The sequence below is a fragment of the Cucumis melo genome, chromosome 7 (assembly GCF_025177605.1).
Source record: "Cucumis melo cultivar AY chromosome 7, USDA_Cmelo_AY_1.0, whole genome shotgun sequence".
NCBI lineage: Eukaryota > Viridiplantae > Streptophyta > Magnoliopsida > Cucurbitales > Cucurbitaceae > Cucumis > Cucumis melo.
In genome coordinates, this window is record NC_066863.1 from 8,375,387 (window position 1) to 8,395,092 (window position 19,706).

Sequence of the window (19,706 nt, forward strand, 5' to 3'; positions counted from 1 at the left end):
GAGTTCTTAATACCAAGTTTATCTTTGCTTCTCCTTACAATAGACCTACGGTTTCCGCATGATTAACCTGTTGACAGCATGGGTTTCTATAGAATATAATTGAAAACACAGATTATTGTGAGAAAGGTCAATCAAATTTTTTGTTATCTTTTTTAGTATATAACAATTGGAAATAGGAAAATTCGAACTACTCAAACTTTTGTAATACTACTAATGCATTCCAAGGCCAGCTAAATTAAGCTACTGTTGGCATCAACTTTGTTAACTATGAGAGAGAAGTAATAGATCAAAATTAGAAGTATATAATAAAAGTGTTATTGGTTTTGATCAAGAAACAGCAAAATATATGTAGAATTACATGATCTTTATAAACATCATCATCATAATTATATGAACTCGAAGCCCCATATTTTTCTACATATTACAAAGAGTGAAATTATACGAGCCAAAACTCGTATGATTTATATATTTAAACCCACCTCCAGAAAGAAAAAAAAGAAAGACACACCAACATTTAAATATATATTTTTCTGCAGAAAAAGATGGTTGATGAGAAAATTAAAGTTAAAGGAAAATTAAATGGGGAAAGTCGTTGACAAAATGAAAATGGGCGCCTCTTTCACAACCCATCATCAAGCCGGTGGAGCTTTTGATGAACAACGCTCGGCGGCGGTAGTTTCCGGCTCGGTGGTGATCGGTAACTCGGTGGCGGCGCTGCTTTTCTGATTCGTCAATTTGTTTAGGTGGTCTTTGGCTTTTCCCCACACCACTAAGTATAGCCCCATCACTATGAAAATCGCTCCTATTATGCTGCAAACAACACACCAAAAGGAAATTTTAATTTTTGAATTTCTAACCATTTGGAAAATTATTCATCGTTTTTTTAGTAATTGGTTTTTATATTGGCATTTCACCTTTTGTTTTTTTGTTCCAATTTTTATATGAGTGACCCACATTTTAAAACTAAAATATTAATTAGCTTAACCATTATTGTTGTAATTTGTGTGGTTTTTTTAACTTTTTTTGACTTTCATATCTTACACTTTTAACTTTGGTTCATTTTGTTTGGTTAATGTCTTAAAAGTAGTTAGTTGGTCATTTTAATAAAAAAAAAAAAAAAGAATGAAAATGATTTTATCAAAATGATGTTTTTTTTTTTTTTTGGTTTTAAATATCAAAATAACCTTTAAATAATTTTAATATTGTCCAAAGAAATCTTGAATCTGGGAGCAAAATTCCAAGGTGAATTTGCTCAAGTACTTCATAAAAGAGTATTTATGAAAGTGTTGTGAATAATAAAGAGAAAAGAAAATGGAAATCTTTCAAAAAAAAAATAGAAAAAGGAAGAAAAAGTAAATAATAAATTACCTTCCAAGGTGAATTTGCTCAGCCAAAACAATGGAGCCAAGAATGGCGGTAATAATCATGCAGAGAGGGGTAAAAGAGGTAACAAAAACTGGGCCACGTTCCCGAATTACCACACCTTGTATGTAATATGCAAGTCCAGAGCATATCACACCCTAAAATAATTTGTTTTTTTTTTTTTATTTATCAGTTCAAATAAAATTTTAAAAAATATGAAAAATAATTTTATTTTTCCCTTTTTCCCCTTACAGTATAAACAGCGGCAAGAAGGCGAGAGTCCCAGCCGATGACCCACACGCTAAAGTCACGCTCCATAATAAGCGTCACAATGGAGCCCTCCACCGCACCGGCTACGCATATCAGGGCCGTTAACGACAGCTCCGCTGGGTATTTTCTCAGCGTGAACGACTGTATTCAGTGGTGGTGGAGTCAGACCTTTTTATTTATAAATTATATTTTAACATTGACTGTTCTAGTATAAAATCTCAAGTGTTTTTGAGAAAAAAGAGAATGACTATTACTTGTAAGATGAAGAAGCCCGACCAGCCCACGATGCTGCCGAGGAGCATGAGGGTGCCGAGGACCCAGTGCTGGTCGGCAGACTCACTGCTGCTGCTGTGGTGGGCGGCATGGCGTCCATGACCGTGAAATATGTCCACGATTGGTCCTTTGTATAGAGTCATCACCATTGCTCCGCCGATTGTTACCAATGTTCCTACCACCTTTGCAATGCTACGGATCTTCTTGAAGTTCACACTTTCTAGCCTGGTTGATTGTTTAAAAAATGATTTTAAATCTCATAATTTTTGAAGGGTCGAATTCGAACAATTTTAAACTTAAGTAATATTTGGAGTGGAGGAAAGTTTCTTTTTATTTTTCGTCAGAGACTTATTGATAAAAAAAAAAAAAAATTGTTAAACGAAAGATTAGTAGATCCCTTTTGATAGTTTTTTAATATCACAACTTCTGCTATATTTTAAACCAAGTTTGAAAATTTTAAAACTTCATCTAAAAATGAAAATAGCTAGCAAACCCATTGGCATTTTTTCTTCAACAAAGGTGATGGTAAATAACTTGTGGAAAGAAAACAAACACAATTTAAAAGATAAAAGTTATATAAAGTTGTTATGAAAAACAAAAGCGCTAATTACTAATTTAGATTCCTTTTGTTTTGATACATAAAAAAATGGAATCATATATAATAAGTTAAATTAGGAATATCTAATCAATTAACTTTTTAAAAAAATGAGGATTATATTTCATGACAAAATTAAGAAAAATGATTAAGATTAGGAGGCAGTAATTTTTAAATTAGTTGAATTAGGCGGAGATTTTAATTAGTTATTTAATCTAAAAGTAATAATTACATCTTGACCTACTAAATTAAAGTATTAAATGTAATCGATGCATCAATAATTAAAATAGCCAACAGTGTTGTTGAGTTTTGAAAGGCACAGTAAACAATAATAAATATAATATTGTCCAAGTATGGGATGCGGAAAATAGACAAGAAAACAAAAAATCTTTTTGGAAAAAACTAAATTAGAATAGCCATAATTTTGGAAATAGAGTGGAAAATGAACACTAAATTATATATTAAAAATAAAAATACCTGAAAATGAGAGCCATTATGAAAGTTACTGCAGGTAGAATATTGATGGTGACAGAGGTAAATGTTGCTGAGGTAAGTTTCAAACCCACATAGTATAGATTTTGATCCAACACAGGCCTGTTTTTAATTCAAAATCATAATTTAAAACAAAAAAAGAACTACCTTAATTAATTCGAAAGCTAAATTTCAACATTAAGATAAAATTGAGTATGTGCAAATAATAATTACTCGAGAAATCCGAGGAGCAATACTCGTGCAAAGATTGCTAATGTCATCTTCGGCCTTATTTTTCTGAAAAATAATGATAATCGAGAGTGAGTTAGAGAGTAAGAAAAAATTTATACTAATAAACAACCGTTTGATGCAAATTAGATTGTGGGTTTCAAGTTAATAAGAAAGAAAAAGAAGGTAACGATTGATCATATTTTAAATTTGTTTTCGTATATATGTAATGGTATATAATTGACACATGTCACACATTTATATCGAGCATGCTAAGAGATTTGAAAATAAAAGGTGAAATATTTTAAGATAGAAAGGAAACCTTTCAAGGACGATAGCAAAGGGGACGATGACAATGGTGGCAACGACGTGTCGATACACGGCAAGAACGTAATGGTTCATGCCTTTCTTGAGACAAAGCATGGTGATAATATACATCCCTGCATATCCAAATTGCAAGGAAACCATAGCCAAGTAGGGTTTTATTTTTTGAATGATTCCACAAAACATTGCAAGCCCTGTTTCAGCTCCCATTTCTTTTTCCCTCTCTTTGAATCTAGATTTCTCTCTCTAGATGTTTGTAAAGAGAAGAAAGGATTAATGGTTTCAAGCTGGTGAAAAAAAAGATGAGAGCTTATGGGCTTCTTATAGCTCATTAAAGCAATAGAAAAGGAAGAAAAAAATAAAGCTAAAGCACTAATGTAAAAATTTGGCCTTTATTTTTTAAAAATAATAATATATATAAAATCAGTGTTTGTATTATCCACATGGAAATCACATAACGCAAATGGAAACCAAAAAATGTAATCTATTAAGATTGTTCTAAACAAAATTCAAAGTTCACAAACAGACTCAAGTTCAAATAAAACTGAGAGGCAATATGGAAAAACACACGTTTGGAAAGAGAAATGTCATAATCTTAGGTTTTAGGTTAACTATTTGAACCAAATAAAATTTCCTTCGAAAATAATTGCTAATAAGCTCAGTCTAGCACTCTACAATCTTGCAAGACTAGTCGTCATAAACTCCCTCGAGTCGTCAACGTTACACGTAATCCATAAATTGATGAATATGAGAGAGAAGAATATTATATTATAAATAATTTCATTTGATAATCTTCCGTAGGAATAAGTAAACTACTTCAAAAGAAAATTCTAACCTTACTAATCTTTGTGTTTCATAAAACTATCTATATATTCGATGTATTGATTTAGATAGATCAAAATATGGTTTTGACTTAACACCAAATATCGGTGCAAGTAACTCTAATGCAAGTTAAATTAGTTGTTTGAAATCGTGAAAGCGGATTGGTAGACAACTCACAAATACGAAGGGCTTGAACGATAACGGATGTGTGTGAATTTATCATATGTCAACAAAATGCCATCATTGTTATTGTTGTTATTATGATTATTATTGTTGTTATTTATTATTATTATTATTGAGGAGGAATGGAAAGGTGAGAAAGAGGAGCTATTATTAGGATATACATGAAGACAAATATATGGACATTTTTCTAATATTTAATGTTTTTCAACTTAAAATATTTTGGGTGTTTTTTGTTATAATATATAATGATAATAATAATGTGTTTTGGGGAGTGGAGTTTTGATTCATTGACCATCAAACATGTAAGAGGATATAGCTGGTTGGGTTAGTGCTTCTCCTAGCAATGACCCAATAAGACATTGGTTGTGTGGAGTTTTTTTTTTTTATATATATTTTATTTTATTTTATTTTATTCTTTATTATTATTATTTTGGTAATTAATCAATGTTTTTGAAGAGTGGACACTACTTTTCTAAAGATTTAATCCAAATTAAATACTCAACATGAATTAACAAATATTACTAAAAGGGGTCTACTTTTTTTTCACCAATTGTGGATAAATTTAAGATTTTTGTCATCTACTACATCAAAAATATTTTATTACTTTTTTATTAAATTAATTAACTTAATTTTCTTCTTATCAAATAATAAATAATTATTTAAATTTTGATACTAACTCCTTACTAGATAAGTAGCAATGCAACTTAACAATTATTGAAATTGAATTAGTTGATACGTAGATGGATAACTAATTCTTATTATATTAATCTTTAGATTATTCACGCTATTATATTATTCACTTCGAACATCTAGTTTAACAAATTTTAGTATATGATCTTTTAGCATTTGAATTTGAGATATATAAAATTTATATTTTTCTTGATCATAAATAATAAATACTAAATTGAATGTACATTGTGAAGTTTAATTTTCTTACTTTAATTTTTATACTATGCTTAATCATTTATAATTAAATTAAATGGATAGATAAAGATAAAAATTTGAAATCAACACATTTATATAAATATTACACCATAATTAAATTATAAAATTACACACAAACATAAAATATATATCATTCTAACAATAAACATATTACATAGTTATGAGCCTCGATAATATAGTACGTAGACTGAACAAAATATATTCCATAAAAAATAAGTAATGTTATTTTTGAAGGGAATATCCATTGGACATTTTGATTAAACTTATAAGTTTGAATTGATTTTTTTAATTGTTCTTTTGTAGTATGGTTAAACGAATAATATTGTTTGCCGCACTATCATATAAATAATGTAATATTTCTTTCAAGGTGTGTCTTAATTTTTCTTCCTAATCCCAAAGGATAATATATTATTTACATCATCAATGAACTTAAGATTTGTTAGTGGTCAGTGAGTATAATTAATGTTTTAGAGGAAATAAATTTTATTTATAGCAATCCTCTCCTAATTATATTTAATAATACATTGTGAGTTTTTTTGACGTTTAGATATATTTTGTAAGATCAAACTAGTTTTTTCATGATACTTGTTGATGCCAATATATAGATTATTTGTAATTTGTATTACAGAGAAAACAACTCAAGTGTCTATAAAAAAAAATGGTGTTGTTGAGGTTATCACCTCGGTATTCCACTTCTCGATAATCACTAAAAAACATCAATTTTATACGTTATCAACATCTTACACTGTAGGTTCCAAAAGTTTACAACTCTACATATTTCAGAACTCCTTACTTCTTGGTATTCCACTCCTCACCCCTAACGCCCCCTAAGTGTGTTACTTACTCAATTACTCCAAAATCTTTAATGGATCTTTCAAAGGTACTACTAAGCTCCCCATGAGTCCTTTGAGTCCCCTACTAGACTCTCTCATGAGTCCTCTAAGCTATCGTTTCGCTTCTTGATCACAAATCTCCTAAGATACTATTAGACTATCCAAAGGTTCATTTGAGCACACTCTAGATGAATCTTTTGAGTTTACTAATGAGGTCTTTTGAGCTCTTTGTAGGATCTTTCGAGCTCCCCCAAAATTAATTCATTAGTTCTCTTTGCTCACTTTGTTCATAGCTAGATCTTCTACCTCTCTATATTATCGATCTCGTCCAATCTTGGTAATCTACTTGTAGCAAGATTATTTAATTTTTAAGTATATGCAAGTTACTCACAAATATTATAGAAAAGAAAAAGAAAAAGGAACGACATCAGCAATATACACAAACAATTAAAAAAGTGGTAGCATCATCCCAATCACCAATCATTAACGTATATGAACATGAATTGTTTAAGGAGTTGTCAATTAATTAATGGACTTCAATCAACTCATTAAAATAACCCACTTGAAAGTTGAAATAATTAGATAATTAGTGGCCAACCTTTGTTCGTGTGGCTGTAATTAATAAAGTAAATCCAAATTATATATAATTGAAAGTATTTAATTATTAATATAATTATTGCCCCAAGGGTAATTCCGACAAACTACACACATAAAAAAGCTATTCCACATTGAATTTTTGATTAAACGTTACACTTCCATATAATTAATGTATATATTTTGCTTACTTTATTTAATTTAGCCCTTAAGTATATATTCATTTAGTGATTCATCTGTACTTAATTTAACTCCATTAATATATTTTATCAAATAAAAACAAAAACATGTTGAGAGTACTAAGAGATTTTTTTTTCTTTATTATTTATCAATTAATATATATATATATAGTCAAGGTTTTTAATTAAAAAATAACATTTTATTTATATATTAATATTATTCTCAACCACAAAGTATCTTTTGACAAATTGTAAAATATTTTATGAAAGAAGATTTTATGTTTCATAACATGGCATCATTTTAGCGTTTAAAAAGAATTAACTAATTAGGAAGTAGTGTGGATGAATTTTAGCTTACACAAAAAAACCTATGAAATAGCCTAAGCGAGCATAAAGAGAGTCTGGTAGACCCATGAGGTGAGCTCAAAAGAAGCTTTAGAAGCCTAGGAGAGAGCTCGGGAGAAGCACTCATAGGGGAGATCTTAGACAGCTCCGTGGACTCATAAGATAGGTTCAAGAGATCAAGCGCTCATATGAGCCTAGAGGAGAGCTCAACATGAGCATCCATGGGGGAGAGCTTAAACAGTTCTATAGGACCTATGAGCTAGGCTCAAGAGGAGTTGAGAGGAGCCTAAGATAGAGCTTAAGAACACTCGTTGAAGAGAGCTTAGGCAACTCAGTGAGACTCATGAGGTAGGCTCAAGAGAAGCTAAAAAGAGTCTAGGAGAAAGCTCAAGAAAAGCACCCATGAGCTTAGGGTAGAGCTTAGGTAGTTCCATGTGACCCATGAAGTAAATTCAAGAGAAGTAAGCTCATAGGACATAGGAGAGAGCTCAAGACAAGCTCAAGGAAACATAAGAGAGACCCTTCTGAAAGGAGCCATAGAAGGAGCTGGACCCATATGGGAGAGAATAGTCTTCTAGAGGTTCTCACAAAAGGAGTACCGGCCATTAGGGAGAGCCTAACCTCCTAAGAGGAGGAGGACCCATAAGGGAAAGCACCCTTCCTTCTCTAAGGACAGTACCAAGGAGAGCTCAAAGGACCCATAGAGGAAGAGCTAAGACATTAAATGTGAAATCGTTCTGATTTTAAACGACCAAATGTACTAAAGGGAGTCGTTAGGAGTATTCATGGGTCTGTATATCTACATACCCATTAATTATCAGCTCAACGGTTTTTGAAGTTTAAGAGGCGCAATTATGACCCGAGCGTCGATTAGAATCATCATATTATATAAACGACCAAGGTCAATGGTCGAAAGCATTACGACTGAATTTTCTACTATCTTTTGATCTATTGCCTATCTACTCAAAATCACTAGACTGAACTGAGTCTCGGAGTGTGCGTGTGGCTAGACTCCACACCCATATTTACTCAAACGAATCTCTCGGTAAAAATAAATTTTACGATTAATAATCCATTTTTTGACATCAACCAGAATAATAAATCGTAACTTAAATTAGTGGATAAAAACACTTTTTTTTTTACATAGGAAGTGAAATGATTTGATTTATCATGCCTATAATACTTAAACTAAAAACTAAATAATATAGTATAGTTTTGGATTTAAATATCCAACATATTTCTTCTGAATTTTTAAAGAAATATATGTTGTATTATTTTTATGAAAAGAAAATGGGAGGATTAAATAATTAATGAAGAAAAAAAAGGGGGGGAAATCATGCTACTAATCACAATAAATTATAAAAGTAGAAGAAAGAAAAAAGCAATGAAATATGGTTTGAAAAACAAAGTAAGAGAATGTGTGGTTTCATTTTAGGATTCCAATTAGGAACCATGTGGTGGATATTTTATTTTATTTTATTTCAAACACAATAACAGGATAATTGGTAGACAGTGGACACCTCACTAAATCATTTCCTTAAATTCTTTTTTATATATATATATATATATATATATTTATATTTATATTTTTTTTAGATTAAAAAAAATGATTGGGGATAATATATTGCTTTCTTTCTAACCAACAATAAATAAATAAAGGATATTTCAAATTAAAGAAAAATAAGGTTCCACAGTTTTTCTTTTCTATTGCAATATATATCTTCTTGTACTTTTCCTTTTCTGGTTATTGTAGTGCTCAACAAATAGATTTGGATTGTCCACAAATTACTTATGTCAAATCACAAACAAATTATCATTCTATAATATAATATATATATATATATATATATATATATACCATTAACCTAATAATTATATTAGTTTATATTCTCAACTTTTATAAATGAATCAACTATTTATATAATTATATCAATTTTATTTCAATAAACTTATAAATGTTATGTAAGATTAAATTTTAAACTGATACAATTATCAAATTTAATGTTTAAATTAATTAATACAATTTTACGTAACTCCATAATTTATTGGTTTAGATTGATATTTGTTGTAGATTTTAAAATTAGATGTCAAATCATAAATTGAAAGTGTCAAATCATAATTGTCATATATTTGTACATTATATATATATATATATATATATATATATATATATATATATATTTGGAATATAATCATTTCTTATCCTTACACTCATCAATAAAAGTTTACTTAATTTAAGAGTATAGATGTTTAATAACTCTGACTTCAAAGCTTTTCAAAATATATAAAAAAGCAATACTAAATAAAGTTACAGAGAATGTTGTGTTTGGCATCCTTAATTTCAAATTTTATTTCACAATATGTTTGATAAAATAGCATATTTTAAATAATAAAATTATTAAAAGTATTTACAAAATGTTTTAAAGTTTTAACTATCGATAGATTTTTATTAATATCTATTAATACATTGATAAGCATTATCTATTATTGATAAAATCTAAAATTTTGTTTTTTTTAAAAAAAAAATATCAAGAGAGAGATATTTCACATTTCATAACAAATCTTTTTCCTTTAATGAATTCGAAATCCACGAGGAAGGCAATCAAAGCTTAGCTAACTAGTATCTATATGTAATTGAATATGTATATGTAATTGAATATATAAAGGTCTTCGTTTTAAATCCCACCCTGTTTGTACTAAAAAATTAAAAAGAAAAACGGTGAGCAATATCCATGGTAAGTATCATTTCTTTTCTTTATATTATATTATAAAGCAAAAATAACAAATCAAAGTTATCAAAAAAATATTATAAAAGAATTGGGTTTTATGTTTTGAAGATTCGAAAAATGAATGAATTGAAGAAACTCTCAAATAATTAAGTCGTTCCTTTATTCTTTCAACACTTTTTTTTTTTTATTTCTTTTTGTTTAATTATTTAAGAAATGAGGTTATTGCATCACAATTGATTCTAAAAGCTTCCATACTTCCTTTTCCATTAAGTGTTTATTTTTATTCTTCTACAAATTAAAAAAGAAATCATTTTTCTTTTGAAAAATGATCTCTTTTTCTCAATTGTCAATCTTCTCTAGGGTTTATATTGTCACAAAAGAATCCTAAAAGTATGCTTTGGTTATTTCTATTAGATTATAATAAACTATAACTTCAGGTCTCGGGCTTCATTTATATATATGCATATATATAAATGTCCTAATCTTGAATTTATTTCATTACTAGATTTGCTCTGTATAAACACATTTCTATTTTTGTTCTTAAATTCACACCCGAATACAAATTTGAAATTTGAGAAGTTTAAATTAAACAAATATTTGATAGAAAACAGAAACAATGTTTTTGTGTTTATGGGTACCCCTGGTTTTTTTAAACAACGTTTCATATCACAAACCAACCGGATAAAAGAGCAGTATAAAAGTTCAATCAAACTCATATATCTCGTGATTTGTTGGCCAGATTCATTATGGAACTACTATTTTTCTTAATTATACCATTTTTACACACCCATCCATTTAATTTCGATTACTTTTGACATACAAATGTTTCATTTTTTTAAATATTGTGAAGTCCATTTCATTTTTTTTAAAGGAAAGAGAATATGATGATGGCGTCATGAATGGAAATTTAGGTCCCAATTCCCATGCACTCTATGTTTATTATTATTATTATTATTATTATAAGTATAAGAAGAAGAAGAAGGAAAAAAAAGGAGAAAAGGACATAAAAATGCTATTGAAATAAAATATAAGAATATTAGAGAGAGAAGGGATAAAAAGTTAATGATACGTGAAAATGAGGCAAAACAATTCTACAAATTACTTTTCCTTGTTTTTATTTTTTTGTTTAAACGTTTTAACCATGTTTTATTGATTATTGTTTTTTGTTTTTAAATTTATGTTTATTTTCTCTCACTCCTTTATGGTTTTACATGTTTGTTAGAGAAATACTTAAATTCTTAATCAATTTTTAAACAAAAGGAAAAATTCAGTTTTTAATATAGTTTTTCTCTTTTCAAAACTTTTGAAAACATTAAAAGAAAATTAATAGAAAAAAGAGAATACAAGTGGTTTTTATAATTTTACTTTTCATAAATAAAAAATGGTCTTCATAAGTACCTAAGATTATCAACTAAAAAAATTTCACATAAATTTTTAGAGTAATTGTAGAAAAAAATATATTTTTAATTAAAAATATATATTTACAAAAATAGCAAAAAGAAATTATAATACTATGATCTATATTACTGCATTTTCTAAATTATAAAAATAACAAATTTAAAAGTTGATAGCTCTATAACATATCTAATTAATTATCATATTGCAATATACAAAAAAAAAAAAATAGATACCATGGGTTGCTTTTTAAAAAGAATTTGTCAATCTGATACAATTTCCCTAAAAAAAATTATACTAGTTGATTGGCTTAATTATTGGCTTAATTATTGATCAGATCATTGGAATGACCCCTGCAAAATATTTTATCTTTCTTAGAAAATTATCATAAACAATAAAATTGATAAAAATATTTATAAAATATAATTAAATTTCGATGATTGATGATAGACCATGAAGTTCAAATATATTTTATAAATATTTTGATTTATTATTATATTTAAAGATACCCCTATCTTTTATTATATACAATTACAGTTTTCTTTATTAACATAGGCTATGAAGTTGAGCCTCGTTGATTCAAGCAACATTTCTTACCCATTTGGTACTGCTTGCTCGTCATTTTTATTCTAATTCCTCTCACTAAAGGGAAACCTTTTTTTTTACCTTTTATGCCAACTTGAAAAGAACCATTCATATAGTCGTTGTATTATACCCTCAAGTTTAATTTCTCAAACTTACCTTGATGTTTATTATTTAAGAAAAAAGTTATTATTGGACTCTCAACTTAAGTAATTACAGAAATTGTAAATTTGGTTCATTTAGAGGTCTAATTTCTAACATTTCTAGAAGTTAGAACTCCCAAATTTTACAATAAAATGTCTTTATTAAGTGTGTATATTGTAATTCAAATTCACTTTTTTCTTCTCTTCGACAAATAAAACAAAGCTTTAGCTAAACAAGCTAAGCGCGGTAGTAATTGAGTCGCACAACTTTCAATCACCCAGCCACATAATTGTTGTAACAAAGGAAAAGAAAATTTTAGAAATGATCGCAGGGGACATGTCTTCAGGATCAGAAAATCAGAAGACTGATATCCCCAAGTACAATTTGAAGGAAAAATGAAAGGAAAATTAAAAAAAAAAAAAAAAAGGTACAATATGAAGATGCCTCCTCACATTTCCAAATTCCAATTAGTTAAAAAGTGCTAAAGTCCAAACAAAATTATTCACAACTTTAAATCATTCGTCCATTGACCCGGTTGTTATGCATGAATGATTAATTTAAGCAGCTGTTTTTTGTGAGTAACACATCAAATACCCAAAATATATTAAAAACAAGAGGAGAAGAAACTTTATGAAAGTTCTGCCAAACAAGGCATACATAATAATACCAGATGCAATTTATATTTGAGTGCTAATAATTCAAGAAAGCAAGATTGCTATAAAGTGAGGATTAAAAGAGAAAGTAACCAAAATAAGTTGCCATTAAATTACAAATCCCAAGTGCTAAAGGAATCTAATATAAATTATTGGACAAACTTTGATTGAGTAAAACAAGAAGTAACAACTTCAAAAGCAAGAGACCCCATTTATATAAAGTTTTTGACACAAAGTTTGGTTATCCTTTTCTTAAAAGGGAGGGAGAGAGAGAGAGAGAGAGAGAGAGAGAGAGAGAGAGAGAGAGAGAGAGAGAGAGAGAGAGAGAGAGAAGAATTGAAGTTTGTTTTCTGTAGAGATCAATGAAATGAAACCTTGTCATTGCAAAATACACAGAAAAGAAGGCAAAAGCGCCTTTGTTTTGGCAGCAAGTGTTTTCATGGATTGATTGATGATAGTAAAGCTAGTGAGAGATGCAACAAAGGAAGAAAGCAAGACACCCTAAAAAGCTTGAGTGGCAAGGCAAATCTTGAATGTGATTTCAAAAACAGTACACAAATTCCTTTGTCATGGGGAGATGGAGAATCAATCAATGGTTAAGAACAAACAGAATCTAACAGTAAAATTTGAGGATTACTAAAACAGATCACGCGGGAAGTCAAGGGAATCGTCTTCATGACAAGAACTATTAGTTACTATCATTGTTTTTTTTAACTTTAAAGAGATGAAAGAACTTAGAAGGTCAAATCAAATAGCTAAAGCCTTTTCTTTTTTGAGTTGTCACAATATTAAGAAGAGATCAATTATAAGTTTACAACAAAAATGAAAAGAGAGGTTTTTGCAATGAACCCAAGAGAGGTTGAGTAAACTTACGAGTTTGGAACTCTAGCAATCATGTGGAAATGAGAAACGTACAAAACTTTCAAATGAGTGTTGTGTTTGCTCAAGTTTGCAACTTTTGACCAGGTCAAAATCTCTGCTTTTCTGCACTTTTTCTCCTCCCTGACCGCCACCCTTTTTTGCAAACCCTTTCTGAAGCATAAATGAATGATTTGTCACTTTCAGGGGAAAAAAATGAAAGAAAGAAAGTAATTAATTAATAAAAGAATGTAAGAGTGGGAATCGATGGCGTAATTGAACAGATTATGATAATAGGTGGTCAATAATTTTATGCAAAGAGAACAGAGTCAAATATGGTATTGTAGAAAGTGAAAACGACATTAATTTTTTTTGGTGAAGAAAAAGAAGCCACACGATATATCAATGGGCCCTTGTCTTTTATCACAAGTTATGGAATAAAATATTTATAATTTGTTTTATTACAACACAGCGTGTGGAGATAAGAATTTTAATTAAAGAACAATAATGCTTGCCTCCTACTGTAAGGCAGCTGCCAGTTTCTTCTGAACAAACTCCACCCCCAAACGAGGAGATAGCCGAGGAAGCACTTCCTGACATAAATGTACATTTTTTTAATTAGTAAGGTAAATCGATGTGAATATTCAAAAGAACGTGTTTTAAAGTGTATAAAGTTTCTATGTGAACTTCAGAGTCAGGAATAATTTAATTGCACAGAAAAAGGGAATCAATGTGTCTAGCATTATGAAAAAATATTCAGCCAAGCAAAAGCACCCAAACGAGGGGGGAAAAGATGAAAGGACAGAAATCTCTAGAGTCTAAGAAGATTTTTTTAACACAAATATTACATCAATTTGGCTCATTCGACACGTGGCACTGGTGTTAAAGAGAATTCCATCAATTAAAGCAAGTTTCCTTCGATGAAAATTGGGTCAAAAGATGAACAATAATACAAAAAGGGAATCTACATCCATCAGTGAGCAATGAGTCAGGATCAGTAAGTATTTGTCTGTGATTGCTTTTGTGTTTCAAGTGTAATGTTAGTAGTTCATGACATAACATAAGGAAATCTCCCGGGACCAAAATTTGAGAACAGTGCACAAAAATAACAGTGCCTAGATTAATAAGCTAACTTGCCGTCTGCGTAACCAAGTATTATCTGAAAAGGACTACTCGAGATAGACGTATAAGGCAAAAAAAAAAAAGAGAGAGAAAAAGCAACAGATATTTGATAGAACTCTGCATGTTTCTGGATATCTCCAATGTCAAGTAAATTAAATAGAAAAACAGAGAATATTAGTACCTAACAAAATGATACATGTCTTTTCTACATATAAAAAATGAACATCTGTTTGTCATGATCTTTGAGGAGGATAATAGCAGGCCAAATTTCTATCCTTGAGCTGAGCTCCACTGGATACCAAAACCAGTCTATAATACAACATTCTGGATGTGATTTTGAAGTGGTTAAAAACAGTTGTCATTTTCAAAATCACTCCTACTCCACGAAGAAAAATTATATTCAAAAGTATAAAATAAAATATAGGATTAATTTTGAGTGATTATATACATGTTTCGAAATGATTTCCAACATGACAAAAGTGGTTTTATAACAATTCCAAAATCACTAAAAAACATGCATTTAAAAGCTGTACAGTACAATTGATACACTATACCAAGATTTTTCACCTTGCATATCTCTTACGAGATAATAGAAATGCAGTAATACATGAAATGTGACAGCTTTAGTAAATTACAGAAAAGAAAACAGACGTAAATCTGCTGCTATCACACGTGGGACATTTGCAAGTACAAGAATTCTAGCTACTTTTGGGGGTTAGAGGTCAAACATCAAAGGAATGTTAACCAAGAATGCTTTCATTTAAAAGAGAACCTTTTGTAGATAAGAGCGTGTGAAGCTAATCACATGGTTACTTTAAGTACTTGGGTTATCATAAATCGTAAAACATTACAGGCCATATAACAACAATAAAATAGCGACAATATATGGCAAATAATACAGGAACTCCAAGAAAAGACAATATATCCACAGAATAATCTTCATGTTGAAAATGTTCAAAAAGTTTGGAATGACGTTAAGATGGAGAAAGAAAATTAAACCAACACAAACACAAATTGTACAAGGCAAGGCATCATATAAAGAGAATCCGAAAGTAGGCAGAAAAAGACGAAGACATTGGACCTAAGCAAAAAGAAGCACGGCATAAAAATATCCATGAATACATAAAACCTAAAAGAAAAAATGAACAAAGATACAATGTCTTATAATCAACATATCCCAAAGGAACGTGCAGCTTTCCTTTCCCGCGTAAAAGGATCAGGAAAGATATGAACATGGTAAAATAAGTGACATTCAATATACAATTTGGAGAAGGAAGAACAAGGTTATAAATGTACCAATAATTCCATATCCCCACAAAGCATGCTACCTCATTAGGAAAGATGCCCAGTTGGAAATAAGTACTCTGATATTTCCACTTTTAGTAAATCCATTGGCCATATTACTACACATGGCGTGGAAACTTGAACCTATAAATTCAAGGAAGTAGAGATTTGAGATTTCTGAACTGTTGAGCTATCTTCATGATGACATAGCGTAAATGGACTAGTCATATGCTTTAAAAAATTGCAGAGTTATGCCATATTCGTTCCATATATTTTTGTGATTATATCATTTTCCTTTGATTCTTGCCAACTGAGATACATATTAGTTGCCTTATAAGATCTCTCGTCTCCATTTGTAACTGATTTTTGTGATTATAGCCCTTTCTTCTAAATCAGGCAAATCAAAAGGCAACCCTCTCAGTAATGCCTATTTAGCAACATTTACCACTCAGCCATACTAGAAAAGGGTTGTGTGAGAATAATTGAACACAAGTAAGACAACTCCTCAGGAGGAAAATCCCAAAGCCCAGAGAGAAGGGTTATAAAGTTTTAGCATTGCAGCAAAAACCAGAAAGGAATAGTTCGACATTTTTTGTTGATTATCTTTGCTTCATTATCCTTATAGTTGCCGCTTAAGTGCAAAACCAATCTCGTCCATAGACCTCCATTGGTTGAAGGATGGTTAAGAGCAAGTTACATTCACTACTTAGAACTTTCCAAATGGTAACTTGCTGTACTAACAGAATGATGAAACCAATATGAGAAAATATTTAGAATGTATGAAGCTCTAAATTACCTGCATTTTCATATACATTGCTTTTTTCTTCACCATATGGTCACCTTGTTTGTGATTTTGTTTTTGACAGTTCACAGTAAAACCCTTCCAATAGCTTGTTTCATATTTTTATCTCTAAGAAAGAAATTTCACAAACAATTTGGCTCATACTAAGGGTTCCAGGAAGGTATGTAGTTCTAGCGAACTTAGTTTACAGAAAATTTAAGCACAGAAAATGGAAATAGAAGTAGCAATGGGCAACTTTGATAGTATAAGAGGCTTCTCTGTCAGGACCTATCTTTTCCACATAGAAGTTTCGATTGGAATGGGCCTCTGCATGTTTAACAACAGATAGTATTAATGTTATCAACCCAATTCTTTAGTTTAAGATGTCAGGTAATTCAGAAAATTTACAAGATTTACATATAAGTGCAAATTTATTGAGTTCATTCAAATGTGATCATCCTTTCAACGAGCCATCATCGGTAAAGCCCTTTTGATTCACTGGTATTCAAGTCATGTTTATCAGTAATGTAGACCCAAATGAGCTTTTATCAAAGCCATTCGCCAAAGACTTCTTCCATCGCATATCATATTGAATCGTTAGGTTTCTCTAATAAAACGGGACAACAATATTAAGATTTAAACACTTTTTGGTCCCATACTGATTCCTACAACGTAGCACAAACAACTGCCAACCCCGGCTGTCTCAGTTTCAGACACCAAAGAAACGTATTTTTATAGGAAAACTTCAATGTAGAGATCAGCATAGCCAAATCTTCATTAAAGACATTAACTATTCAGTGGTTCAGGATGCTATATTGCAGTATTTTTCTTTTCATTTTTAATTATAATTTTTTTAATCTTTCTACACTTAAATGACTTTCGGCACTCTACAGCTGGCTTAATTTCAACATTATACCCGCTAGACGGAATGAGGAGAGACAAACCTAAGAAACAAAATACTTAAAACAGTTGGTAAACAAAATTATAAAAATAGGACGAGAAATGATTGAATCAAGCCAATTGAAAACAATTACCAGTATGTTGATAAAAACCTTATTAGATTGATCACAGACCCAACTGGATCCAAAATAAATTGAGTGAGAACAGAAGCTGAGGTGACCAACTCATTGGAACCTCAAACTCGAATGTTACAAGCAAGAACAAGAGGTTACTGACATAGTACCACAGAAGTTTGGATAAAGAAAATTCAGTACAACTCAAGCCAACGATTTCAAAACAATCAATGCACAAGAAATTGATCATTTTATAAATCCATAAGCACAATTCTAGATAGGAGCGCAAAGAAGAGCTCCGTAAATCTGAAATAGACACACCCCCTTTCCGAATAAGCAATAACCGCCAAAAACAAAATATCGGGTGGTGCTAATCAGAATTAACAAGAATGAATGAATAGAACCAACCTCCGAGCCATCAGAGCGGACTTTCGCAAGCACAGGAATCTCATACTGGTAAGCTCTCTCCCATTCAGGGTTAGTAGTGATATCCCTCACCTGCTTGAAACAAAACAGAAGAAATGAAATTGAAGAGCTTACAAAAAAAAAAAAAAAAAAAAAAAAAAAAAAAAAAAAAAACGAGTGCCTGTAAGTGGACGTCGTGAAGAGAATCGGGGCCGGAGAGGAGAAAGGCGGCGTGTAGTTTCTCTTTGAGGCCATCGCACAAACAGCATCCGGGTTTGGAGTAGAGAATGAGTTTGCGAGAGGGAAGAGAAGAGGAAAATGAAGCAGATGGAGTCAGAATCGGGCGAGAAGTATGAGGTTTCAAGAGTAGTGATAAAGGTGAAGAAGAAGGTCGCCCTATTCTCGCAGCAGTTGTAGATATCATTCTTGCTTCCAATTTCGGAGTTTGGTTCTTGCCACTGCAAATTCCCCACCTCCTCACAAAAACATAAATAAATCAATCAACCTCATTAAATTTTAGTTTTTAGACAAATAATAATTCCTATTATTATCACAATACTTTGCTCACTTAAACAAAATTATACGTGTTTATTATAAATATCAAGATGAAATATTAGTGACCGTCATGTATCAATCAAACACGGTCTCTTAATATCCACCATGTGTCAAGCAAACATAGTCTTTTAGTTGTCATGTAAATATTAACATAGTCTCTTAGGTGAGAAGAGAGAAACCAACAATTATATGTGATATAACTGTTGATTGTCATATTAGAGATAGAGTTTTATGTTTAAATGATATTTAATTATTAAAAATATGAATGCAGATTCATCTCTAAAGCTCATAAACGATGAAAATAGTCAAAATTCTAAAAAGTCAAAATATTAACTTTTGACTTTGAAAAGTCAAACTTTGATCGCTCATACATTTTGATTTGAATTTTGAAAAAATGAATATAGTTTCATGCTCGAGATATCAAAATTAGTCAAGATGGACAAAGTTGTAAAGAATCAGAATTTTGACTTTTAGTTTGAAAAGTCCAAGTTTGACTTTAATCAAATGACCATTTTATCCTTTGACCAAAGTTGGTAGAAAAAATATTTTGTTGAATAATCCAATAACAGTGGGCTAGGTGTTGTCATTTGATAAAGACAAAAAAACCCACAAGAGAAAGTGGATTGTGAGATGTTGCCCACAATAAATTTAGGGTCAACTAGAAGAAAAGCAATTTTAAAATTGTCATTTTGAAAAATAGCAAAATCGTTTTTTTTTTTTCAAAAATGGCAAAATGAAAAAAAAATACAATAAATAAGAAT

The 19,706-nt window shown here is 30.3% G+C and overlaps 2 protein-coding genes across 7 annotated transcripts; both read right to left on the reverse strand.

Annotated features, from left to right (window-relative positions):
• Positions 1-299: 299 nt before the first annotated feature.
• Positions 300-3,898, reverse strand: LOC103487577 (WAT1-related protein At1g44800-like). 2 transcript variants are annotated; one of them, XM_008445922.3, is made up of 7 exons: positions 3,522-3,898; positions 3,206-3,268; positions 2,978-3,094; positions 1,887-2,130; positions 1,615-1,773; positions 1,369-1,520; positions 300-810 (listed from the first exon to the last, which is right to left on the reverse strand). In XM_008445922.3, exons 1-7 carry the CDS (start codon positions 3,731-3,733, stop codon positions 633-635), a joined length of 1,125 nt encoding a protein of 374 aa, XP_008444144.1. In that variant the 5' UTR covers positions 3,734-3,898; the 3' UTR covers positions 300-632. The 2 variants fall into 2 exon arrangements, with proteins under 2 accessions (XP_008444144.1, XP_050943492.1); XM_051087535.1 differs by lacking the exon at positions 1,369-1,520 and having other exon boundaries at positions 3,522-3,820.
• Positions 3,899-13,669: 9,771 nt separating this feature from the next.
• LOC103487576 (uncharacterized) lies at positions 13,670-18,995 on the reverse strand. Of its 5 annotated transcripts, none has more exons than XM_008445920.3 (4): positions 18,572-18,995; positions 18,394-18,483; positions 14,301-14,378; positions 13,670-13,959 (listed from the first exon to the last, which is right to left on the reverse strand). In XM_008445920.3, exons 1-3 carry the CDS (start codon positions 18,812-18,814, stop codon positions 14,304-14,306), a joined length of 408 nt encoding a protein of 135 aa, XP_008444142.1. In that variant the 5' UTR covers positions 18,815-18,995; the 3' UTR covers positions 13,670-13,959; positions 14,301-14,303. The 5 variants fall into 5 exon arrangements, with proteins under 5 accessions (XP_008444142.1, XP_008444141.1, XP_050943494.1 ...); XM_008445919.3 differs by lacking the exon at positions 13,670-13,959 and adding an exon at positions 16,236-16,335 and having other exon boundaries at positions 14,297-14,378; XM_051087537.1 differs by lacking the exon at positions 13,670-13,959 and adding an exon at positions 16,204-16,335 and having other exon boundaries at positions 14,297-14,378.
• Between the last annotated feature and the right edge of the window lie 711 nt (positions 18,996-19,706).

What these genes read in the sequence shown, in the direction of transcription:
- LOC103487577 (XM_008445922.3), bottom strand. Translation starts at nt 3,733, where the DNA reads ATGGGAGCTGAAACAGGGCTTGCAATGTTTTGTGGAATCATTCAAAAA. An exon ending in TTTGCTATCGTCCTTGAAAG is followed by an intron (nt 3,269 to 3,521) that starts GTTTCCTTTCTA and finishes ATTATTTTTCAG; the next exon opens with AAAAATAAGGCCGAAGATGA. An exon ending in TTCTTGCCGCTGTTTATACT is followed by an intron (nt 1,521 to 1,614) that starts GTAAGGGGAAAA and finishes AAATTATTTTAG; the next exon opens with GGTGTGATATGCTCTGGACT.
- LOC103487576 (XM_051087536.1), bottom strand. Translation starts at nt 18,814, where the DNA reads ATGATATCTACAACTGCTGCGAGAATAGGGCGACCTTCTTCTTCACCT. An exon ending in TTCACGACGTCCACTTACAG is followed by an intron (nt 18,484 to 18,571) that starts GCACTCGTTTTT and finishes TGTTTCAAGCAG; the next exon opens with GTGAGGGATATCACTACTAA.